We start from the raw sequence: 26,818 nt of genomic DNA, 5'->3' as shown, positions 1-26,818 counted from the left end.
GCCGCAGCCACGCTTGACACAGTACAATCGACGGAGACGGGACTGGAAAAAATCTTCAAATTCTGCACGTGCATGTGATGTGTATGTTCAGAAACTGTAGCAATAAAGTTTGAATGGGTGTGGCTCGAGGGCAGAGATTGGTAATATGGAGCAAATAGCTTAGTATTTCCCCTTTTTTTTTTTTGAGCTTGCCGGCACAATTGATAATGAGGAAGCGGAGGAAATTGATTTTCTGCTGCACTTGAAATTGTTTTCTTACAGTGGAGTTCCTTTATTCAATTTTTATTTCATTTCACAAAGGCAATAGGAGCAAGCTAACCACAGAATGTTAACTTTGTAATTACATACACACATGGATGAGCCGTCTATATATGTACTTAAGTGTAGGTAAACGGTACTATTTTAATGATTTCACTTTAAATGAATTAACAACTTAAACTTCGGTATTTTATAAAGCAAATTGTAGTGAAGCTTAGACAAAAACATAACAGAGAAGAGAGAGTTTCGTTGTTCGGAAATTTATGGAAATATTTTAGTAATTTTTAACTCTGCAACATGTCTCTGCAGAGTATTAGTTTCTTCATCTAACTGTTGTTTTCATCATCTGAAACTAAATGAAATGAGTTGAAATCCGAGAGACTATCTGCCAACAACAACAATAATGTTAGCCCCGAAACCCAACGCAGGATAACTTTTGCCAACAGGTGTACTTTAGACTGATTAAGCAATTGAAAAGTAAAGTCCTCTCTCGACGAAAAAAAAAACCAAACTGTACGAGTTACTCCTAATTCCCGTCCTGCTATATGGTGCAGAGGCTTCGACGTTGACAACATCTGATGAATCGACCTTAAAATTTTCGAAGAAAAAGGTTTTGCGAAATATTTATGGTCCTTTGCGTGTCGGCCACGGTGAATATCGCATTCGATGGAACGATGAGCTGTATGAGAAACACGACGACATCGACATAKTTCACTGAATTAAAAGACAGCGGCTGTACTGGCGTATAGAGAAAAACACTCCAGCTCTGAACACTCCAGTATCAGCCGGGTGAAACAGAGGAAGCCCTTCACTCCGTTGAAAAGATCAGGTGGGGAGGGACCTGGCTTCGCTTGGAATCTCCAATTGGCGCCACGTTACGAAAAGAACGACTGACGCGCGGTAGTCAACTTGGCTATAATCGGAGCATTTGGTCTCAAAAACCGGACAAAATTATTTAAAGTGATTTTATGAATGAAAATTAATAAAAATGCATGATTGAATATAATAATGGAATATAATAAAATAAAACAAGTAAGGAATTGCTAATTTTGGGTGCAGCCGAACATTTTATTTTGAATATATGTATATGAATAAAATGTAGTGCCGATAGTGTAGTGCATACTCCAAAAATTTTAACTCGGTTTCATTTAGGTACCTTACATACAATCACCAATCATATGGAGCAAGGTCAAGCGGATGTCCGAAAATCTTGGTAATAGTTATATGGGGGTTTCAAGTTTTCGTGCAATTGTATCTATTTTATATTCAAAGAACACTGTTATGAATAAAACATGTTCTGCAATTTTCATTGAGTTGGCCCAAATATTGGCGGATATATCCAGCATAAAGTCACCTAAAAGTTCTAAAATGTTTATAACCCATTTTTGACAGAATGAAATACTATTGCCAGATTCTGTACGAATTTCAATATCATATCGATATTTTCGGTCAAAAGTCAACTATTGGTATAGGGTCCACATGTTCGGTACCTAGGGGCTTGAACAGTTTTGGTTGGATTTGAACAATTATTGGTCAAAGGTGCCTTACTTTAAGGGAATTTTCACAGAGTAGCATATGAATATGAAAGGAATCTTACGTTCTAAATTTTGTCGAAATCGGTCAATCCGGTCTCGAGATATGGCATTTCACCAGAAAGTAGGCGGTGCCACGCCCATTGTCCAATTTTCACACCGGCTTCAATAGAGCTCCTGTATACCATCTATATACAACCCGTATACAATAATTTAGCAAGATTTCAGTATTTAATTAAAAAAAAAAATACATAAGACAATACTCATTTTATGCAAGTGACCAACCTAATTCAACGCGCTTTTCTTAAAGGGGGGAAAAGACGGGGAAAATGTTTAAGCACATATGTTAAGTAGAAACCCTGTAGTTTACTAAGAAATATAATTCAAAGCTCGACCTCACCCGACACTATAAGAAAAACACTAATTTCTACAAAATTAAAAAAAAAATTTTGGTTTTTTAATGATTTATTGTTTTCCCGAAAAAAAGGAGAGTTTCGCGAATAAGTACGTGCATTCTGAACGAAATCGAGGTTCCGATTATTTGTGTGGCAATATAGCGGGCTGAAGGTCATTCATTTAATCGGTTCATTATAGAACGGTTACTTAGGTACTAAAAAAATCAATCGCCAACATCAAGCATCGCTGAAGTTTGTAATTTTCATTTTCGTCCGGGTTTTAAAGGAAAARGCTCCTATGTACGTCGATGCGTCTACCTCTGCTACCTTGATATACATATTCACATATCTTTTACAGACCAAGTTCCTTGATGAAATCGGGAACACAGTTTTGTAAATGGGGTATTGCCACACCAAAAAACGGTGAACGAGAACGTATAAGCTAACTAACTAAGCGCCAAATTAAGATATAAAGCTATTAAGAAAGTTGGCATCTCACCTTTAACAAGTAATGTATATATATCTCACAAAGTTCTAAAGCTTTGAATATCGACCACTCCCCATGTAATGGTTATTTTTAAAACTAAACAGGATCCCGTGACAAAATTGGACAATGGGCGCAGAAAGGAAACTWGTATGCTCTCTCGCAACAAGTTATGGTCATACAATGGTAATGAGGTGTCAGAATATCTTATATCAACTCACTCTGATGACTTTCTTGTTGCTTTTACATGTAAGTATTTTAACAGGAGAGCAGCGCGTTTTCGATAGGAAGGAGGAAATCGTCTAAAATATTTGATGCTACAAAGTAAAAATCCAATATTGGAAATATAATTTAAAAAAACTAAAATACATGCTTTTAAAGCACTTCAAACTAAAAATGAAAAAAAAAAAAATTATTAATAAACATTCAGTAATATTGACCGAAGAATGTTTGCTTTATTGTGAGCAAAGTTTGATCTACTCGACATACGAAAAATATGATGCAAAGCATGGAAAGTTGAAGATTGGTCCTTGTTCCGCGTTTTGTGGACGTAGCAGTAAACCGATTACGGYCATCTGCAATACCGACCTCTTGGATTTTTTTTGTGTCGGAGGGGGAATCTTCCAAAAGATACTGCCTTAGCCAGGCAGCTTGCACGATTCATATTGCCCGCTAAAGATACACCTCTTTCGAGATCACGCCCAATTAGTCTTATCTAACTTTACTGTACGCCTGCGTACGTCACTTCATGTGAGACCTGAATGCACAGGCCACTCTGATGGCGCATAGGTTGTCATTGCCTTTGTCTTATTGGCATTTGTGTTTTGGCGTAGTGCTTTTCTCCATATAGGGACCGCATAGATCAGTGTTGACTGACTTCCTTTAGCTAGTAGGGCTCTCCTACTTTGACTAGGGCCACCAGTGTTAGCCATATTCTTGACAGGGCCGCTGTAGCAGTAGCTGCCTTGCTACTGGCTTTTTCAACATGCGCTTTGAAATTCAATATCATATCAATCATAACGCCAAGGGAGTTTTGCGTTGTAATGTTGTATCCATCGATATTTATCCGGCCAGCAGCAGCATAGTTTCCGTGAGTCAGTCCTTAATTGTTGCTGTGGTCGCATGGCAGAAGTTTTGAATTTGGGAGAGMTCTTTCGCAACTATCGTCACAGCACACACAACCACGTAGCTTTTTGAGCCGGCATTGGTGTCGTACAATCTATCAGACTGATAGCTACTGATTATCCTTAGTAGATATCACGGAGTGTTTCTTGCCTCTAAACATGGCGAACKTAATATCTATAATCGATCCGCGGCCATTCTTCTCGAGGGTATTTCCTCCTCCCGTATTAAACATCACAGCATCTAGTAAGGCGAACGTTTTGAGCAGAGCATTACCCCTTTTTCATCCCTTTTCCTTCCCGTCGCCTTCATTCATTTTGCTAGCAGTGGGCTTTTTTTGCATTTGTTCTTGAATTGCTTATTTCTTTGGTGGAGTCTTGCGCGCTAGTTGCTCATCCTCGCGTCGCCTATTTGGTGCTGCACCTACTCCTGCGTGTTTTAAAAGCACATTTCGTTTGTTTGCTTTGATATTGTGGTCGTACTCTATCTGATGGTTGATCGAGCGTTGAAGCATTTTCATTGCTTCAGATAGCCTCTTGAAGTTATCTCCCAGCTGAGACATAATGTCCCCTTTTGGTTGGGTAAGTGATTCTCGAGGCGTGCTCTCTTGCAGCGCTGGTGGTGCCGATCTCGCTTCCAGGCCTTTCCACGGTGAGATACTGTTCCGGTGATCGCACTAACCTCGTTGCGCGTCTAAAGGGATCAGCTTCGACGCAAGGACCACTAAAGATCGGCGTTCTCCTGGACGGTTCCTATTCTGCGATCCTACTGCTAGAGCTTTGAGTTCCATTGCTCGACAAGCAGTCATGTACACTGCTACTATTGCTTTTGGTATMTTTTCTTAAATAATTCTCCATTTCTTCTAGGGCATCGTGTGTAGAGGGGCGGGCCGAAATAGACAGGAAGAGGTGTACCCCCGGAGACAATACTTATATCCCAGTTTCCTGAGGCCTTTCCTTCGCTTTACCAGTCCCGGAAAGCAAGGACGGTACGGCGCTCACCCGGGGCAACGCAGGCTACTACTCCTGCTCCCAATGCACACTCCCTGACCAGAGACCGAAGTGGCTGTTTACTGATACATCACGCTGCTAACACCCCGACAGAGCAAGCTCAYATCACCCTTTACATCCCACCAGCGCAGACATGGCTGTCAAGATATTCAGGGACTCCCAGTGCGCCGCGCTGTGTACCGGTCAAGTTGTAATATCAGCCGCTGACCAAGAAGCCGCCCATTATGGGTCCGCCGCTCCTGGATTTTGTTTTTGTTTCCATTCATCATATCCAAACATGATGAGGGGACACATATTTTTATGTGACGGTGCCGATTCGCCACAGTCACAGGAGCTTCATCGAATGTGCTAGCTTTTGTGTCGCACTCCTACCGCTCCTTGTCGGGGATTTCTTAATGATTTTAACTTATTTCGCAACTAACCTGCCACTACAGGGCGTTCGGCTATTCGCGACCTGTCGACCCCCGGTAGCTTAGAGCCTAGATAGAGCCCCCCAAGTTTAGGTGCATGCACTGTACGCACTGGAGGATGCGTCTAGAGTGTCAACCGGATGAATAGTACAGACCAACCAAGCGGTCGATTAAAGCCATATCGCGGTGGTACAGCTTACACCTCCAGCCAAGTAATTGGAACAGATTACTCTATTGGCCGCCGGACGGAGCAGTATTCATCACAATTTTGCACACTCCCGGTCGGGAAACCGGAGTGGAGACACTGACCTCTTGGGTGTCAAGGAATAAATGTAACAATATGTCTCAATTTTTGCTCAAGTTATTATGAGTGTTGCAATCTGGAAACTCACAATTGTATCGAAMATTTTGACATTTTTGAAACTTGAAATGTTTTGACTAAGAAACGGTATTGTTATTGTTTAAAGTAACTTAAAATATTCTTCTCCGCCAAAAAAAAAAAGTGCCAAAATTTTTTTCCGATYACATTTTACAATTTTCGACGTGGATTAACTCATAAAGAGTGCATAGATGAAACTAATTCAATTTTTGGCGAAGAAGCTCCACCAGTGTTTATCGATGGTATAGTGAATTCAATCAATCGAAGGTCGACCAAAATCAGTTTTTATTGTGGAACATGCATCATGCCTATTGTGAGATTAAGACTACTATCAATCGAAAAAGAAAATTTTTAATTTAAATTTTGGATGGAATGATCCACACACATACATACTATATAGTATTTTAAAAATCTGTACCAATGTGCACCGGGACAATTGAAAGTTTGAAACATTATGTGGGCACCATTCAAACTATTAGCAAGTTCGCTATTTTAAATCTCTTTAATTTAATTACCCGACTTTATTTTCTTAAATCTCTATAGCTCTATATCAAGTTTGTATTATTCTGAATCTTCGCAGTTTTCACTCATAACCTTGAATACAAAGAGCGATTAGTATTGAGAATAGTATATCCTGATCTCTTGTTAATCGTAATTGAAATGTTTTCAGGTGGCAAAAGTGTGTAAACTCTATAATCCATGGTAAAATATATAATTATACTAACGAAAATCAACTTGCCTCATTTTCCTGGTCATTTTGATATACCTTACACACGTATCTAATAGTTTCAGGTGTAATAAACAACCGTGGAAAAAAACAAAGGTCAGACTTTTGCTGTTAAAGAAATGGCAATGTTTCAAATAGTTTTCGTTCAACTGCTTACAAAATGCATTTATTTCAACTCTTAAATTCATTGCTTTTACTATAAATATGCATGTGTGTATGTATATATATTTAGGATGTATAGTATACCTTCCTATTTTAAAATAATAAACAATTCTTATGGGTAAAATTCACACATTAACCTATGGGTAAAAGAAAGGAATGACGGTATGTATCAACAGTAATGTATCGCACTCACCATAAACATTCAATCTCGCCGAGTGCTCCACACTTCCCATCGAATTGGTGGCGATGCACTTATAAAGTCCGCCATCGTCTGGACGCACATGCGAAATATTCAAGTGACTGATCACATCGCCAGACATATCGACGAACTGACCGATGGCGAAGCGATGATGCAGCGAAACATCCATTATCGGCTGGGAGTCCAACAGCCAGGCAAACTGCAGAACAATAACAAAAACGACTATAAAAATCACTTAGCCAAACAACTACATAAGATTTTGCACCGTAGTCTACATACAGGGTTTGTCCAAAAAGTAATAGGCCTGATTTTTTTCCGGCACGACTGTACTTCGTAGCGTGCGCGCATCGACTGGATTCGGTAAAGGGCGTTCTTAGCTAACGAAAGAGTGGCTGGTCAAACATTTCGGGCGACGTGTTTCTGTGAGGTGCGCGGTTAACTTCTGTGTTAAACTCGGTAAATCTGTGACAGAGACATTTGATATGAAYAAGCAGGCTTAACCAAGTGTTGCTTTACAAAAAGTAGTATGTTTCGGGGGCACCAGACCTTTTTGGATGGCCGGGAAGAGGTCGCTAATGAATGAGCAAATCTAAAGTAAAAACGATGCTAATTGTCTTCTTTGACAACAAATACATCGTCCACCATGAATGTGTTCCTCCTGGACAAACCGTTAACACCAACTTTTACGTGTAAGTCCTCAAGAGACTGAAACGAAGGGTCAATCGGGTCCGACAAGACATCGCAGACGGTTGGAAGCTGCTACAGCTACCTAACCAAGGCCGGCATCCCGCTTCCTCAACCACTCCACAGCCCAGATGTGGTCTCCCAAGACTTTCTTGTTTCCTTGCCTGAAAAGGCTGATGAAAGGCAAGTATTCTAAGGTGACAGAGGKGATCCAAGCAGCATGCACTTCGGCTATCAAGGCTATTCCGGAGAATGCTTGAAAATCGCGCTGGATCGTCGCAGAAGGAGTCTATTTTTAAAGTTTTTAAGGAATTGTAACGATTGGTTATTTTTTAAATTGTCTCAGTCCTATTACTTTCCGGACAAACCCTGTAGRTAGATAGGTACATATATGTATGTACTATTTCTGTGGGCCTGACTACGTGTTATCGCATTTAAATTGCATCAGCAACATGCCGCTCAAACTTGCAACATTTATAGGAGAAATATGAAGCTTGAGCGTAGTGAACGATATACTTACTTGTGGTGGCGGCGAACCGCTAGCCGAGCACTTAAGCGATATTAATGGCCCCGGCTGCACATTTTGCTCAATAAAGGTGTAAATCAGTTCAGGCACGGTATCTACAAAAAAAAAAAACAAAAAGCCAAAAAATAAAAGGGAAATTTCACTTTAAATATTTGGACCTTATGAATTATTAATTTGYTAAGCGAGATGTTATCACACATTTGTACTTACCACCCAACTTCAATTCGGCCATAGCCTGGGCGCTGGCTCTGCTATTCTCCACCAAGCACTGATAGACACCTCGATCTCTACGACCCACGTTATGTACCATTAGCGAGGTCTTCGTAAGAAACCGTATGCTGTAGATGACAAACAAAAATGTGGATATTAGCCGAAGTATTCATACACAAAATTATAACTGTACATAAGTATTTACATACTAGATTTGCACAATATATGACACACCCCTAATTACGAAACCCTAAACTCGTGAGTATACTTACATAAGTATATWCATACATATAATATGTGGCAAATAGAAAATGGCATAGAAAATGATGTTAACTGCATATGTATGAGTGAGGGATAATGGAAGCGTTGCATGTGCTTGGATTTACATAACTGCACATAAATTGGTTCACACGTTTACACATACATACATATGTATACCCGTTCGTTCAGTTTGTATGGAAGCTATATATAATAGTCTATACCAAATTTCGTGAATATATCTTGCCAAATGCAAAAGTTTTCCATACCATACATATTAGATCGTTCAGATTGTATAGCAGCTATATGCTATAGTAAGCCGATGTGAACAATTTCGTTTTTATATTACATTRTTATCTTGGAAAATAAMCTGTGCCATCTCCTCTGAAGATACACTGTCAAATGTGAAAGTTTTCCGTACAAGAATTTGATTCCGATCGTTCAGTTTGTATGGCAGCTATATGTTATAGTGGTTCGATATCGGCAGTTCCGACAAATGGAGAGTAAATGACATTTGCAAAATTTAAAAACGATATCTTAAAAACTGAGGCACTAATTCGTATATATACAGACGGGCAAATGGAGAGACAGACCGACAGACAGATGGACATGACTAAATCGACTCAGCTCAACATACTGATCATTTAAATATATACTTTATATGTCTCCGATGCTTCCTCCTGGGTGTTACAAACTTCATGGCAAACTTAAAATACCCTGCTCATTTATTTGTTTTTCGCGRAAGTTAGTATAGATAGATTAGTAAGATATGGAATGTGTAAGTATCTTGTTGAGCGAGCAATCGAATCATCAGGGCATGGACTTGGCATTTTCGATTAGATTAAAGTCCGGACCTATTGGTGGTCCATTCAATAAGGGAAGATTTTTCGACGCCAGATATGACATTGTTTATCTTAAAACATTTATTAGAGCATTCTGCTGAAGTARTTAAGGACATAAACCAATAAAAGTTAGCTGACTGCTGAATGCTGAATGATCGGCATAATTGTGTCCTCCTTTTACACTTGTACATGTAGACTAGTATTTTCACTCTAACATAGTCAACATAAATGTAAATTTATGATATGTTACGTCCCGGTATACCTGAAAAATATTTTCCGATATTGTAATGCCAAAACGTATATTTCTCATAAAGGGGAAATTAGAAAAATTATGCTTAAACGTTTTGGTATACATATTTAAATTGCAGCTTCTTCCTGCAAATCTGTTGAACCGATTTGGCCCCATCTCATTGGTTTTGACGTCAGCAATGCCCGAATATGCCCCTTAGTGTTCGCATTCACTTTTGGAACTGCCCCTTTGCGGTAATTAATGTGTATTTTTCGGCTTTTCAATTAAGGCTGCATGGAATTTTCATAGCTCCTTTCTTACATAACATCTATTAAAATTCTATAAACCCTTACTTAAAAAGCCGAATATTAGAGAAGTATTAATGATAGCGATTTTGACATCGGACTTTTTTGTAGCAAATAAAATTTCCTACAAGTTTGACATGTACATTTTTTCTATAGCTCTTGTCATTGTATATATGTATATACAACAAAATACGAATTTCGAGGAAAAATCAAGTTTAGAGCCCCGTACTACCTCGCCGATGTGAGTTTCRACTTTGTCGCAATGGGCACTTTTGTAGATTGATCAATTCTGAGGAATATGTGTCTACCGTCAAAGCGATACCATAAAATGCTTCTGAGCTTTAGAATTTAAAGATGAAYAATCACGATTGTCGTGTATTTTCAATAGAAAATTTTTACAYGCCTTGGTCCAGTCCTTAATGTTAGTATTAAGGGCTAAAATTCWCAGGAAATTTCATGATGGGACTGATAAAAATCAATAGTTCAAAAATACAAAACACCGTAATATATGGTAAWATATGTATATACTCAAATATTAATACGGTTAAAAGAATAACTGGTTTAAGCAAAACCAGTTTTACGGAAGTCGAACATTTTCCAAACCTCAAATATGTGAATCTAAACTGTTAGGTCTTGTATTCAAATTCGAAGAGAAAAAATTTGTGATAACATCAGGTCCTGTCACAAAAATTGGTAAAATCGAATAAATTATTCCACACGTTTTTTTTTTKTTTTTTTGGTTAAGTGACAACCATTATGTAAATAAAGCGCAGGTCTTTCCTTTACTCTAATTTTCAGATAAAACTCAATAGAGAGACAATATTTCAACGTATCGTTATTTTTCGTGATATCAAATAGCACTATCYTTCTAGGACTAAATCGTGTAAACCAGGTAGAACTTGAGTATGACTCATCACCATTAACTCTTTTTATTAATTCGTACTTTCCTTTAAGTTACCAAACATTTTTTTTTTTTGCTCTTTGTTTCTATTTTGTTCAGAAACATTTGCTACCTTTTTTTTTTATTGAAATATAGTACTACTGAAACATAAGTACTCTCTGAAAGACACCAGAAATTAGTTTAAATTTATTAAGCATTTGTACATTGCACCCCTTGCTTTAAAAGAAACTCTTGTGCTTTCCCCCAACCTCATTCTACTCAAAGCCGCCAAACCAATAGTTTGGAAATTATTATTTATTTGATTAGCATAATCACAAAGAGGTGCCGAGTTTCCATATCCGCATGTATATTTATATTTTCCATGCTTTATTTGCCAACTTGGCAAAATGCCGATATCTGTTGAGCTTGTAAATAAATGGAAGCTTTTTCATTTGTATACATACGTAACTAAAAGCGAACATTGGCAATAGGTCACTACGAATAACAATATTCAAGATAATACATTGAATTCAAAAAGTCTACATTATTTCCTTTACAGGGGTTAAGTGGTTTTCCTTCTGAATMCAATATGTTTATGTTAAAATGAATTTGTGAATAATAGCAGTGCCTTGAAGAGTACCTGCATTGGTCAGTCGAAATATGGCGCAATACATCGTAGACCGATGAAACAAAAAAATTTTGGATTAAAGAAAGCATGGATTACAAATTTTACGTTGAAATAATGGAGTTGACTATGCTACCACATGCTGAATGGAAAATGCCGTTGAAATTGCCGTTAATCTATCAACAAGATAAACATACCAGCAGGTAAGCTTGGTTTGCTCTTAATGGAGTTGAAGGTTATGGGTTGGCCGGCTCAGTCTCCGGACCTTAATCCAATTCATAATCTTTGGGCAGATTTCAAAGAAGCAGTAGGGAAAGATAATTCGTCAAATACGAAGCAATTATGGAGTGCTGTGAAGAAGGCTGGAAAGTCATTCCACTCGAGAAATGCAAGCGTTTGGTGAACTCCACGCCTAAGAGATGAGCAGCTGTGTTTTCCAACGACGGTCATTGGACGAAATACTAATTGTTTAAACTTAATTTTATATTATTATTAAGAATTAATTGATTTTTGACATTAAATCCTCAATACTCCTATTATTAAAGACAGCTGAATTTTTCATTTACAAACATTTATATTAATTTAAAGAAGTACTTTATCTTATTCATTAAAGAAATCATATTTCTTTTAAGCTTGAATATGAGCGAATTAAATACAAGTCTCTTATACACATCTAGATGTGTATAAGAGACAGGGTCAATATTAATTTAAAGAAGTACTTTATCTTATTCATTAAAGAAATCATATTTCTTTTAAGCTTGAATATGAGCGAATTAAATACAATCAGATCCTTTCCTTGTAGATCCTTTCAATTACGATACGCATATTCCAGCTTTTAGCTTTGCAATTTTATTTAATTTCATTCCGTTTGATTGGCTTGTGGAATTGTAGCACTTCTGTCTCACAGCCATGCAAATCAAGTTCACGACCGCAAACAAACCAACCGAAAAATTACTGAATATTCTAGTTTTAATGCACGCAAACATGTTGCTTATGGGTATTCAAGTTTTCTTTGTCCAACATGTATTTGCTGCATCTCCGATAATCGGTCATAGGGATATAACGTTGAATATGTAAAATTTTTTTTTTTTGTTTATTTTCTTTTTCGATAGCTTATATTTCCATAAATATCCTGTGAAATCAGGACAATCGCATCTCGAATAGTTTTTGGATGGCAGCGTTATAAAGAGCTACCGCTCAGAGGTGCAAACAAACATAAGTGAAACTTTAAACGCGTTTTTCTCGAAACAACATTTTACAAAATTGCTGGCGTCATAACTCAACGAGAAATTGACCAATCGACTTGAAATTAAAACTGAGTTTATTTATTTATACATTTACTATACAATGACCTATGATCTTTTTGATTGGTTGAAAATTGAGAATTTGGCACTAAAAAACGACAACTTTTTACCTAATAAACAATTTTTTTTCACAATTACGCCATTTTGTTAATTTTTGATATTTTTCAAAGATCGTACGTCATTGTATAGGAAATATTTTTAATTTTTTTATTTCACTACACTACGCTACTCATTCGACCGGAATCATGCCACCAGTTGGGCACTTTTTTTTTTTTTTGCACCTCCAAAGACAGTATTAACCGTCCTTTATAAATATTTATACTAACACCGAACCCAGTTCCCACCGTGAAAATAAGAGTCTACGTTTTTAAGCGGCCGTCTACATACATACGGCCTAAAAATTATTTCTGGAAATACTATAAACTGCTTGCATTTATTAATTGGCAACTTATTTACTCTTCCCTGTTTATTTTTTATTCATTWATTCACATTGTGTCTATTAAGGAACAATGCTATTTTTCGATATACCGAAATCTCGACGAATAAAGCAAAAAGCTGCAATCCATGGAAACAGATCTACAAATTCATACATATTCACGTGTTATTGTGTAGCTAGTGTAGATTGTTACACACAAACCACTCGATAACTGTAGCAAACTTTCGAGTTGAGTTTTGAGGAAATGCAAAACTCCAATTTACCAATCAACGAAATAGTTCTAAACAGAGTCAGAAATATCAACAAAATTGGTGTGAAAATGATTGAAGTGGTGAAAAACATGTAAAAACCCTAAACTAGTTCTAGTAGTTATAAGCATACATATTGGGTGGTCGAAAAAGTCTTCTCGTATTTCTAATCAAACTTCAACTTATTTTTTTTATATTTATAATAATAAATGTACCATTTTGGTCGACCATCTTTCGCCATTTTTCAGCTAGAGACATTATTCCGTCAGTGTAAAACTTTAGATACAGCATCATCTCCGTAAATTTCACATTTTCATTGGTGGCTTAAATGGCATATACAAAAAATTTAAAATATAACGAATTTCATCAAAATTTTCACTCWTTTTTGAACAGCTGTAACTTTGTTTTGACTTCCCCGAAATCTCACCTTTGAAGCACTATATGGAAATATACGACTGCAACGATATCTAGTGTCTAAATACGATAAGACTTTTCCATCTACCCAATACATAGTTACATATTTACATATTTAGATTTAAGATTTCAGTTGGTTTGCTAATTGGATATTAGTCTTAACACCAATTAATAAGCTGTATTTGACTGAAGCAACTACCTACATCGACTTGAATTTAAGCCGACGAACTACCAATTCGTAGGCATGCAGCCGGTGCTCTCAGATATGAAAACAGGAACAAATGTGCTTCCATTTATCTAAGCTTTAATACGTATTTAAAACATTCACTTACTTCTCTCTGCCGTTGCTAAGCGCATTGTTGCCCTGTAGAGCTATTCCATTGTGCAACCACTCGACGCCATCGATCGCTGAACCCGTGGTCGAACAGTTGAAAATTGCCATTCCGCCCGAATTGACAATTTGCACTTGCGGCAGAATATGCACCGACACATATGAGTTAACCATCAGACGGATTTCGATGCGCTGCTCGCCGAATTGATTCGCCGCCTGRCACACCTGGGCACAAAAAAGACGCAAAAAATTAAAGTAAAGAGAGTTGTAGTACCCATATATGGAAAACATAAAAAATTTTGTAAAATAAGCTCTAGCGTTGAATGACAGCATGCCACTTTAAATTGACATTTCCGTGGCAAATTACACATTTTTCCACAAGTTGGCGTTAATGAGATTCCTAACTCGATTYCCATTGCAAAGTGTTGGTGCGGCGATTGAGACTCACTGTAAGGTATGTACAGGTGTGAAAGACTCTCGACTGCCACATCAATTGACTTGTTTTCAAAAGTTCTCGCTTTTATGCACCCATAATTCATTTTCTTTAGCCCCATTTCTTAAGTTGAAGGCGCTTTGCAGCGCTCACTTACCCATTTGCCGGCATCCCGTTCGTCAGCATTTTTGATAAGCAACAGCGTGCGTGACAGTATCACACGCTGCGAAGATGGAATTGGGTACAATGCTGATGAATCCGAAACACGATACCATCTGCAAGTAGAAAATCACAAAAGTACCAGACGTTAGTAAAGTGCCAAAGAAGTAAGTAAAAGAACGAAATAAGAGTAAAAAATGACCTTCGAATGATTGCTTCAAAATATAATTTTACCGGTTGTACTTGCGTACGTGTGTGTTGAAAAGTAGAAAACTGCAGAAAGTATCTTGGCAAATATCCATATTATCCTGAGCGTGCGTGCAACACCTGTGCGCGCCCCTGCATACGTATATAAACTACTAGGTGTACTTGTATGTGCTGTAGTGTCTGCACGACTGCAACCATGACAATGAATTATTTGCCTCATTGTCACAACAGTTGCTCCTCAGACGGATACGTACAAAAATACCCACATGCACACGTTATCTGTTTTCACTGCCGCTTGCAGTCTATCTCCCGTGAGCAATTCGTTTAGCCGAGTTAATATGCATTTATCTGTATGTTTCCTCTTCTTCTTTATACTCTCGCTTCATGTTGCAACAAAGAATAATAGTTTTGTTCACCTAACCGWTGTTTGTACCACATAAAACAAATATTTTGATGCAACGTGGTAAAGATATATATCAGCAGTTGAGCTATTTGGTAGGCCTATAAAACSCCATAAAACCTATGAAGTGCCATTACTAAACTTCGCAATGTGATACAAAAATGTAAAAAGATGCAACGTATCGCATTCAAGAGCGCCATCTGCGGTTAAAAAAGTGGAGACCCCTGCCTCCTAGTAGGTTAATGTGCATATCTCCCAAAATATAAATTTATTTGAAAATATGGGAAGTAATAAACGAGTACGTGATAAAATGTTCGGTCACACTCGAACTTGGCTTTTCCTTACTTATTTTATTTTGTTGTGGCCTTACCTTACTCAGTTTGTGTGTGAAAGAGTGGTTTATATCATTGCAATATACATATATATCCGAATGTAAACTATTGCACAGCATTAGTAAATTAAATGTTAAATGTTTTCGACATTCCTTAAATAATATMGAAAATTGTATATTGGCCTCGTGCTGTATAAGCGAGTTCAGCATTTTCTTTTGAAGAATATACATCTAAGGTATATCTAAGGGCCTAAGTGCTGTATACTAACCGTTATCTGAAAAAACCCTTAACGATCCTTGAGAAAAAGGGCCTCCTCGTTATCATGTTCTTCCCAATTTTCGTTTCTATAGAATTGATTATTGTCTTAAAAGCTATTTAGATTTAGTTTACAAATTATTTTAATCTTCAAAATAAGCCGTTTTTCTAACCGATCAGGCTCCCTACTTATAGGTTTAATGCCTCCTTTGCATATATMCAAATTTTAATTCCTCAAAGCACTCCTGCAATTAACGAAATCGGACCATAATTTTCCAGTCCCTAGATACCGAAGATGTATTTGTTTATTTATTTATTAGTATAAATATAAATAAAAATATGTTAAAAGTTGATTGGAAATGTGATAAAAACGTGTCCTTGTATCAAAAATAGATAAAATCAAAGGCCAATACTTCCCTTCTGATATACAAACCTTCGCACTTCTGGTTGACTTTATACCGTATATATCGATTAAAATGTAAAGTATCTTAATGAAACTCAGATAGTATTTTTCAGTCAATAGCACACCGTATTGCCAAAAATGGATAAAGTCGTGTAAAGATTGCCTTTAAACCCAGAACAACTACTTAATAGCAATCTTCGAGTCGTCGTTTCTTTGTTCGCTTCTTTTCTCTTGCCAATACAAGCAAAATCAACAACAAATTTACCGAGTTCAACTCGTAAAAGAGAGTATGCGAATACATCATTAAAGTGGTATAGTCAAAGCTATCAAGTCTTGTTTTGCAAAATTTACTATTAAGAATAGTTCAGATTACAATTGAAAATAAAAATTTCTTATATTCTTCTATTTTTAAAACTTATGATTTATAATCAACCAAACAATGCAACATGCAAAGAATAAAAGCCTGCGAAATAATGTAAGGTGTAAAACCAATCATAAGGGAGTAAAGCCTGTAGGATGTTTGAAAATCCTGATATTAGTTGTATAGACACAGAGATACACTATTATGAATAAAACACGCTCTTTTACTTTCATTGGGATAACTCAAATATTGGCCAATATATCCGGTCTAAAGTCACCTCGAAGTTCAAAAATTTTATATTAAGTATATAGAGGCTARGGAAAGTATTGGTCCGATTCAAACCACTTTTCACACACAGACATATCATTATAACACCAATATACCAATCATTATTCCTTAATTTCAGTTATATATATCACACATAGAGCGACATTTTCGATTCGGAACCTAAGAGCTTGAACAATTTTTATTGGATTTAAAAAATTTTTGGTCATAATTTCCACATATACTTAAGATATTATTCGTGTAAAGTATTAATCCGTTATATTGATTGTTTCTTGATTTTGGTACTGGAAACTRAAGAAATCAAGTGGAATTTAAAATTTTGCGATATGAGATGTAGGCGTGGTTGATGTCCAATTTCATCAATTTTTAYAATGTGATATAAGAATACAAACGAAATGCTACGTACAAAATTTTGACGAAATCAATTGGTCAGGTCCTGAGATATGAAATTTCATCAAGAAGTGGGCGGTGGGCACAACAGCTCCTATAAAGCTATCTCATCCCATCTCGGTGGTAAAATTTAGCGCTTGATTTATCACGCATTTGATAGTCTTTAACAGTGCCATTATAGTAAAGCGGGGTTATCCTCCGATTTAATCTATTTTCACCCCGTCGGTAGATGTTCTTAAAAGATTTGTACACAGCAAATTTGGATGTTACCTTAAGTGGTTTAGGAGATATATACAACAAACTTTGTTTGATGTCTCAAGCCACAACCGGCAGATTATGAGAAAAGATTTTGATTTGCATCCGTATTAAATTGTTCTCACTAAATTGACAGTTTGCTGTGCTTTTTGGTCTAGTGTAATCATGGGTCCGCGCTTCTTTCGAAATGGAGCTGATGACACCGGTACTGTAAATGGAGAGCGATATAGATCGATTATAACCAATTTCTTATGGCTGTAATTGGAAGAGAACTATTGCGAGAAAGATTTGAAGATTCGATTATTTCAAGAACATTGAATGGCTTCCAAGAAGTTRTGATTTAACACCACTATTAAAATCGAGTGAAATCTTGCCCGTTTTCTCATGTAACCAATATCAGGGTTTTTAYTATCCGGCGTATAGTGGTGTGAAATTAAGGTGTGAGGTTAAGGTATCTCAGGTAAACTTTGAAAACATCTTTTCCTGTAATTATAACTGGTGATGGCAAAAATAATTAATAGTYCCCACAACAACTTGTGGGGTCATTGGTCTTTAGCAATAAACCAGACTCTCCTTAAGCTTTAGAAGTCAATACAACAACGTGCTACTCATGACGTACKTCTTGATTGAGTGACAAATGTACTCGAAAATTGGGTTACCGAATTCGTTTGTGCAAAGGAAGTCGTATTGGCCATTTTAATAATGTTATACTCAGAACTTAATTGTATTGATTGCACTACACTGTAAATAAAAAAAATTAAATCTCCTCAACAATTACTTTTTTTTGTTGTTTTTTTTTTTTTTTTTTAAGAAATCATATCACTCTTATAGGAAACCCTATGATATACCTATGTACAGGTTCTTGCCAAAATATTATACCTGTATTAAAAGTTTTTGCAAAAGAATTCGACATTAATTATTGGTCGAAATCGTAAATGAATAGCAATCAAATTCGGAATCTTATGAATTTATATTGAAGGTCATTAATATGTTTTAATCGCTTCATCGAATMTTATAATAAAATCTGCGTTAAATGAGAACTATGCTAAACTCAACCAAAGTCTAAATTTAATATATTGAGTTTAAGTGGAAAACGTTTACCAGAAAATCGAAATTCTTTAATTAGGAATAGGAAGTTTAGACCAAGTTCTACTCCAATTCCATTAATATTCAGTGATAAGTCATATAATTTTCAAGAAAACTTGCCGACTTAATAAATGGACGGGACGGRCTGATTTCTCTAGCTTTTGACATTGACCAGGTATATTTAAGAATATATTTTCAAGCAATTTATAAATTCATGCACTGACCGATACATTGAGTTTAGGGTCTTTTAGTATAAAGAAATCATTGAAATCATACATACATCTTGTACATATATTGACCGATTTCTGMGGTTTAAATCCAACCGGAAGTTTGAAATGTTCTATTATGAATAACATATGAGAAATAGGGGACTATTATATATTCTTGCCATCACCAGTTATAATTACAGAAAAAGATGTTTTCAAAGTTTTCCTAAGGTACCTTAACCTCACATACCATCACCACTACACGCCGGATAATGTATTCGTTTTATAAACGAAAAACCCTGATATTGGTTACATGAGGAAAAGGGCAAGATTTCACTCGATTTTATTAGTAAACCACGCTCACTTGATTTAATTAACGTAACTCGCATATTGGCCAATATTCGCAGGAAAAAGTTTGACGGAAATTCGCATGTTTTTATATTTGGTATATATGGGAGGGTTTATAATTCCCATAATCTGATTCAACCCATTTTTTATTATTATGAGATAAGGATTTTCTCTGAGTTTATATACATACTGACCTATATTTTCGAAAAAATGAGCATGTGAAAAAAATGAATAAAAAAAACCTGTGGACTAGGTACACTTGTGCAAAGTTTTACCCTGATACATTCATTGGTGCATAGTTTGGGTTCTGGGAAGTGAAAGATTCAGACAAAATTTAAAATTGTGTTATATGAGAAATAGGTATGGAGCTAGTCCGGAATTTCTGTTGATCATTTAAATATGTATATATAACCCTTTTAGGTGATACAAACAACGGTTAGAGGAAGAAACCTATGATATTCTGTARCAACATGTGGCAAAAGTATAACAAACACACACATGCGCTCTACTGGAAAGTGTTCATAGTTGCACTCTTAGCCGTGTACCACCTTTTATGATATCAACCAAAGACCACTATTTTCGGGTTCTCTACARCGGTAAAGTAGCGTGAGGAAACATATGATTTTCACAGTTATTGGTATGTGGATGTGTTAGTCTTCACTTTAGCCCAATTGACTTAACATTCAGTTGCGCTGCGCACGTGATGAGAATGTTGAATGGGAAAATACTTTTACTTTGCTGCCGTACCTTATGCATAAAGCAAATCTGTTGCAGATTAAGCTTAAGCAGCATTTATTGATTTCCAAATTCGTTGGATGTCGCATATCCATAAGTATGTGAAGGTGAAATAACGAGCATTTGAGGTAAAAATGTGTATACAAATTGTGTTCCGGAGTGGATTGTTCGTAACGCATTAAGTTTATCCAAATATATATATATATATATATATTACATTATTTATTATGTGATCATTTATTTATAAGTTTCACAACTCGGATTCATTCAAGTAGCTGGAGTATACAAATATTCAGCTGCGCTCGAAAGCCAGGTTCCTTAATTATTTTTATTTGACGGACATCTCTCTTCCAAATAAATGTTGGCTTAAACAAAAAATGTTCATATATTGCTCTATATACGCAAGAATGTAACTATTATAAATACTGAAATTTGAATTTTATTCTTCCGTAGAAGGAATAAATTCATAGCCACATTTAAGCCGAACAGACAATTGCTATMAATGAGCAAATACACTGCTAGGCAAACAATCTTTTATGGCACCATTACCACAAAATAGTATCAAAGCAAGCCAAATTTTTTTCTATAATTAATACTKAGATGCTGACCGCAAAATAATAGCATTGCCGCAATCAAGTGAGTTGAATCCATGTGGCTAGCTGCACTRTTGGCCCGGGCAACCTTTATTCAACGTAGAATACTGTCAGCATTAACTTAAGCTAGTTGCMTCCCATTATGCGTGCAAAATATGTGGGTCTTTATGGTATTTTATTAGTCCCATTCATGACTTGTACGTGTGCAGATCCGTAGCTATGCTATGACGGGTTAGCAACGAAAATAAACAAAATGTTACTTGCTTTTGCTCAAATGCCATTTTGGCGGGTGCTTGTTCATTATTTCTTTTGGGCTAACGAATTTCTAATATGTAAGTATGTATTAAAAGCACCTAAAGAAGTACGAGTAAATATACACATTAAAGGCCACATTTATACATAAAACATATATTGTGTAACGAGAGAAAAAATAAAATTCTATTAACGAGTCAAACTAAATATTCGTTACTACAAAACACATACAGACCAACCGGCCACTATTGCATACTCAACAGACATCCTAAATATAATGTTATTCATTCTTCCTAGGAAATATTAAAAACAAGCTAATTTCCAAAATTTTGAAATCGCTTTAATRGTTTTTACCGAAAACTCGATTTAAAAATATTTTTAAAATAATTTTGTACTTATTATTTCTAAATAGAAAAGGTGTATATAATAATATTGTTAGAAATTCACTGTAATTCAATTGTAAAATAGATAATACTAATCAACACGACTTACGTCAGTCGATATACATATTTAATAGTCTTAAAAATGGTCTTAAATTTATATTTAAAGTCACCAGCACACTCTTTCAGTAATGATTTTGAGAATAGAATAGATTCAAAATCTTTTTCATCGTAATACATTATATATTATTCATATACTTACTATTACATAGTGCGTTAAAATTAATTATTCATTATGCGAAGAATTGAAATCGATTGAAAATCTAAATCGAAATCGAAAATTAACGGGCAAGTTTACCTGAAAGCCAGTCAGTATGGAATCAATTGTTCGATGAGTTACTACTGCTCTCACATATTATACTTATGGTTTCATTGCTCCAATATATAATTGACAATAATATAATAATATTTCGATAATTATACGAGCTAAAATTAAAAGAAACAAGAAAAAACGTTGACTTCGGCTGGACCGAAACTATTATATAATACCCTCGACTTTTATTTTTCTAATAGAAAAGAGTATAAAAAGACCTTTTTTTTTTTTTTGCATTTTCTGTTCCCTTATACCCTTAGAATTAATGTAGAAATCCACTTTATGGGGTTTTAAAGGACACAATGGGTGTAACAATTGGCGCAGCAGCAGCCATCGTTTTTGTACCAGGGATGATTGCAACTGTGAAGTTTCAAAGGAGCATCAGGGGGAATAGATCACGCGAGAACGAGCTGTATGACGATACCGAGGGTGTTTTGTTCGGTGCAGGCATAGTAGATTAGGGGTATGTCAATTTTTCAATTTTAACAATTTCTTCGGAGAAAACAAGAAAACAATGAATGCCAAAATTCATTTTACGACACCAAATAATWAACCAAAYAAAATTCTCTTTTATGGTGACTTACGTAAATATAGGAAAAGGATTTCCCTGGATGTTGCACGGCAAATGGACATCACTWCCACGTTCCACATGTATTTCCATTACTGGCTTCTGAGTGGTGCGAGGTGCAAGATTTTTGCTCAGCTCTGCAAAACACACCAAAAAATACTCAAAATATATTTAACTCTTTTCCATGTTGAAATTATATGCAAATTGTGCTCAAATACAAAAGAAGCATATAAATACCAATTAAAGGGTTTGATATTATTGAATCGAAGTAATTTTGAATGAAGCTCCCAATTTTGTCAGCCATAGAATAAATATATGGTACTTTTAAATATTATATATGTATGAARATATATTTAGCTTTTGGTAGTCGGTTAGACACATTATTTCATTCGTGTAACTTCATACCTTTCACCTGCAACATTATAGCATCACTGCGCTGCTTTTCTCCATTCAGTGTGTTTGTGACCAGGCAAGAGAACTTCACCAAGCTGTCCTCTGTGCGCACCGAGCGTATATAGAGGTCTCCATATGACGAAAGTACCACATAACGTCCAGCTGCATCAAAAGATTAATCAGAAGGTTATTGCTTAGATAAACTTGTTATTTTCAGTGTTGTTATGATATAAGCAAAACATAGAAACATATGTGTAAGGGAAAGAAGACTATACTCGTCAAGTACTAAACAAAAACTAATAAGGACAAGTAAATAAATAACATGTTCGGCCTTTTCAAGGCTTATTGTCAAATTCCTATTTATACGTTAGTATATACAGCATTCCATTTCCGTTAAATTTACGTCAAACAAACGGAAATAATATCTGGGTCCAGAATCGAAGAATACCATGAATGCGTACGCAMACTCGTGGCCACGCAAAGCTTTCCACTATACTTTCTTAAATTTTTTTCGGACTTTTTCGTTCGTTCGGGATTTTCCTCAATTTTACTAAAGAAAGTAAATTAAAAACAAACAAGGGAGGGCTAAGTTCGGGTGTCACCGAACATTTTATACTCTCGCATTACAAGTTTCATCAAGATATCTCAATTTTTACTCAAGTTACAGCTTGCACGGACAGATAAACAGACATCACTTTGGTATATGTAACCATATATCTGACGATATATACCGTCATTAGCAACTTTATTGCGAGAGTAGAAAAATGATGCGCTCTAAATTACATGAAAATATCTRAGAGATTTACCGCTACTTTCGGTGAAAAATTAGGTTAGGTTAGGCACTGAGTTCTTCRTGTTCGATATCAGGGACCTTGAAAAGTTATAGTCCGATCACGACAATTTTTCCACAAGGAATACCTCAGCTCTTTGTGTAAAGTTTTATTYCGCTATCATCATTGGTTCCTAATGTGATGAGAAGGCATCAGATGGAATTCAAAATAGCGTTATATTGGAAGAAGGCGTGGTTGTGAATCGATTTCACCCATATTTCGTAGTTCCTGAGATATGGTTTTTGGTTCATAAGTGGGCGACGCCACGCTCATTTTCAATTTTTAGAAAAGCCTGGGTGCAGCTTCCTTCTGCCATTCCTTCCGCAAAATTTAGTGTTTCTGACKTTTTTTGTTAGTCGATTAACGTACTTTTAGTGATTTTAAACATAACCTTTGTATGGGAGGTGGGCGTGGTTATTATCCGATTTCTTCCGTTTTTGAAGTGTATATGGAAATTCCTGAAGAAAACGACTCTATAGAGTTTGGTTGACATAGCTATAGTAGTTTCCGAGATATGTACAAAAAACTTAGTGGGAGCGGGGACACGCCTACTTTTCCAAAAAAATTGCGTCCGAATATGCCCCTCCCTATTTCGATCCTTTGTGCCAAATTTCACTTTACTATCTTTATTTATGGCTTAGTTATGACACTTTATAGGTTTTCGGTTTTCGCCATTTTATGGGCGTGCCAGGGGACCGATTTTGCCCATCTTCGAACTTAACCTTCTTATGGAGCCAGGAAATAAGTGTACCAATTTTCATCATGATATCTCAATTTTTACTCAAGTTACAGCTTGCACAGACGGACGGATCGACGGACAGACGGACGGACGGACAGACAGTCATCCGGATTTCAACTCTACTCGTCACCCTGATCACTTTGGTATACCATATATCTGGCAAACAAAAGTTGTGTGAAAAAAACTATAATACCCTCCTGAGCAACTTTGTTGCGAGAGTATAAAAAATTAAAATATCAGTTTTTCATCGCATGACTCATACACTTCGCGCTCATTTTCTATAACTCACGAMCTTCCAAATGATTTTATCTTTAGCTGAATGTGTTTTRTTTTAAATTTTCTTAATTCTAAATAAAAAATTTCAATACMTCAAAAAGTACCGTTATAAAGTGTATGCCAAATATGCACAGCACTTGAAAATTTTAAGTGGCAAGGTGTTTGGTTGTATTGAGTTAAAGCATATTTTGTGCGTCCACCGTGTTGAATATTTTCGGTTCATATAGTCTGGCCGTAGTTGAAAATGTGACATCTAGAAATGGCGAAGCCGATTCCCCAATCGATGACGATGGAATAGATTTTCCATGCCCGACTATGATAAGGGTCGAATAGCAATTACCCACCTGAAGAACAAGAGAGCGGCAGGTGTCAATAGATTACCGGCCGAGCTATTCAAATACTACAAGCTGCATGTATTAGCTTCTTTGCAACATTTCGTCGGACTAAAGCATGCCCGACGATTGTCGGACAAGAGCAAATATCTCCTTTCATCAAACAAAAAGTCATCGCATTCGCTACTTGGCTAGCTCGTCACTGTTGTCAGTCACAACTTTGAACTTGTAGATAATTTCGTCTATCTTGGAATTAGCATCAACACCAACAACAATATTAGCCTTAAATTTCAACGCAGAATCACTCTTGTCAGGAGGTGCTACTTTAGACTGAGTAAGTAATTGAAAAGTAAAGTGCTCTCTGAACGAACAAAGACCAAACTCTATAAGTCAATCATTATTCCCGCCCTGCTATATAATGCGAAGGCATGTATAATGACACCATCTGATGMGTTGGATTAGGTGCGTTCGMGAAAAAGGTTTTGMGGAAGATGTATTGTTTTTTTAAGAATAAGGCATTTTTAAATGTTAGTCAGTATCGACGGGAAAGCATCGAAATATTTGTGTAATAAACATTGTCACCTACTTTTTAATGATGACATTGGTTTTGTCATCTACTATTTACTTACTGCAATGATTTTCACATTGAAATTGTTACCATTCACACTGWCCTTCAATTGGGGAAAATTAATACTGATTACCCAAAGTAATATGCGATTTAAGATAAATCGTTTAAACTAAAATCCACTCCAATGGATTTTATTATTTAATCATTTCAAAGAATGCACGTTTATATCGTAGAGCAGCATCGGTAGGTGAAACCAGGATATTACCAGCAAAGCATAATAAATGCAGACCAGACATCAAGCCAGGGGACTGACAATATATACAAATGCAAGCGATTCTCGGCATGTGTGTCGAAGTGCGCATATATATGTGAGTGTATTAAAGAGTATGCACCTACGCATTTTCATATACATGGAAAAGACATTTCCCAATAAATGTCAACTGCAATGCAATTCCGCCTCACTACACCAAAAAACAGGGGCAATGTAATGAGCACCAATTCATCCCATAGGCACCAAGAGTCATCACTGCAACATACTTACGTATAAAATCGACGTACCAGTAAGAACTCTGAATCGACAAGTCTTTAACAACAAGAGTAAAAAGGCAAAATAGTATGGCTGTATTCGACTAGGCACAGTGAATAACCGAAAGTTTACAAAAAAGTTAAAAGTTATTACAAAAAGAAAAGCTAAAGGTGTGGGTGTGTTGCAGTTCATCCGGAAGGGTTTACATTTTGCACAGTGGATGAACAAGCGAACAGCGCTGTGCATTGTGCAAGTTTGACACCGAAATGTGGTAAACATGCAATTTATTATTTAAATATATTAATTAATAATAATGTATTGTATATTAGTTTTATGTACCAAAAATTATTGAAGTTAAAAGTTGCGGGGTTATCATACGATTTCGGCGACTTCACGAAGTTGTAAGAGGTGTCGAAAAAATTTGTCGTTTGTATATTCGGTTGATATTGCTTGAACTGTTCTGGAAATATATAAGGTACGTTGGACCTATTAATGGATGCGGCAAAGATTACTTTTTACATATTCTCACACCACAGATGCATTTCCCCAATACGATTTAGTGTACCAATTTATCTAATTTTTTGTGTCTTAATTTGKGGTTTAGTTATGGCTTTTTGTAGGTTTTTGATAAATGGATCTACAATGCAGAACTTCTGATGACGCCATGGAGCAAGTGTACAAAGTTTCATCAAGATATCTTGCATTCTGCTGAAGTAACACCTTGCACGGACGGACAGACCGACATACAGACACTCGAATTTCAACTTGCAACAACTTTGTAGCAACATGTTGTACGAGTATAAAAATTAATTTGTATTGAAATCAAAGATGTCTCTGATTTTCTCCAATTCAAACATTGACGACTCAGAAATGGAGCTGTTATCAACAGCTCAAGAATGGAAGTCGAAAGAATTATTCTTATATAAAATTAATTCAAATCATTCTAATTGAATATTCCTACAGTATTATAATAGCGAGTCCGAAGTTGCCCRAATTAGCATTAGCAGCTGGAGTGTATCTTTTATTTTTTCTCCTTTCGACTTCCGATTCCCATAAACAGTTTCATGGCAATCGAATGTTCACACCACAATGGCGTTGYTATCTTTTTGAGATCATATGATCAACGATTTAAATTATTTCATGCAAATGTTTTACGTTTTATA

The 26,818-nt window shown here is 36.1% G+C and overlaps 1 protein-coding gene across 10 annotated transcripts in view; it reads right to left on the bottom strand.

Moving 5' to 3' along the window:
- The window catches only part of LOC108969803 (Down syndrome cell adhesion molecule-like protein Dscam2), a 138,771-nt gene that overhangs the window by 54,957 nt on the left and 56,996 nt on the right, over positions 1-26,818 (bottom strand). For 9 of the 10 annotated variants that reach the window (XR_001993425.1, XR_001993426.1, XM_018934733.1 and 6 more), the window contains exons 6-12: positions 22,397-22,546; positions 22,008-22,128; positions 14,561-14,678; positions 13,972-14,195; positions 8,099-8,226; positions 7,883-7,983; positions 6,673-6,877 (exon numbers count right to left, since the gene is read on the bottom strand). Coding sequence is in view for 8 of the 10 variants with exons in the window: in XM_018934733.1 (XP_018790278.1) it covers positions 6,673-6,877; positions 7,883-7,983; positions 8,099-8,226; positions 13,972-14,195; positions 14,561-14,678; positions 22,008-22,128; positions 22,397-22,546 (1,047 nt within the window). In the remaining 2 variants the exon portion in view is untranslated. The other variant, XM_018934740.1, reaches the window with a different exon arrangement.

The sequence above is a fragment of the Bactrocera latifrons genome, unplaced genomic scaffold, assembly GCF_001853355.1.
Source record: "Bactrocera latifrons isolate USDA-ARS-PBARC rearing strain unplaced genomic scaffold, ASM185335v1 scaffold_266, whole genome shotgun sequence".
Classification (NCBI taxonomy): domain Eukaryota; kingdom Metazoa; phylum Arthropoda; class Insecta; order Diptera; family Tephritidae; genus Bactrocera; species Bactrocera latifrons.
This window is presented reverse-complemented; position numbering and strand designations above follow the sequence as displayed.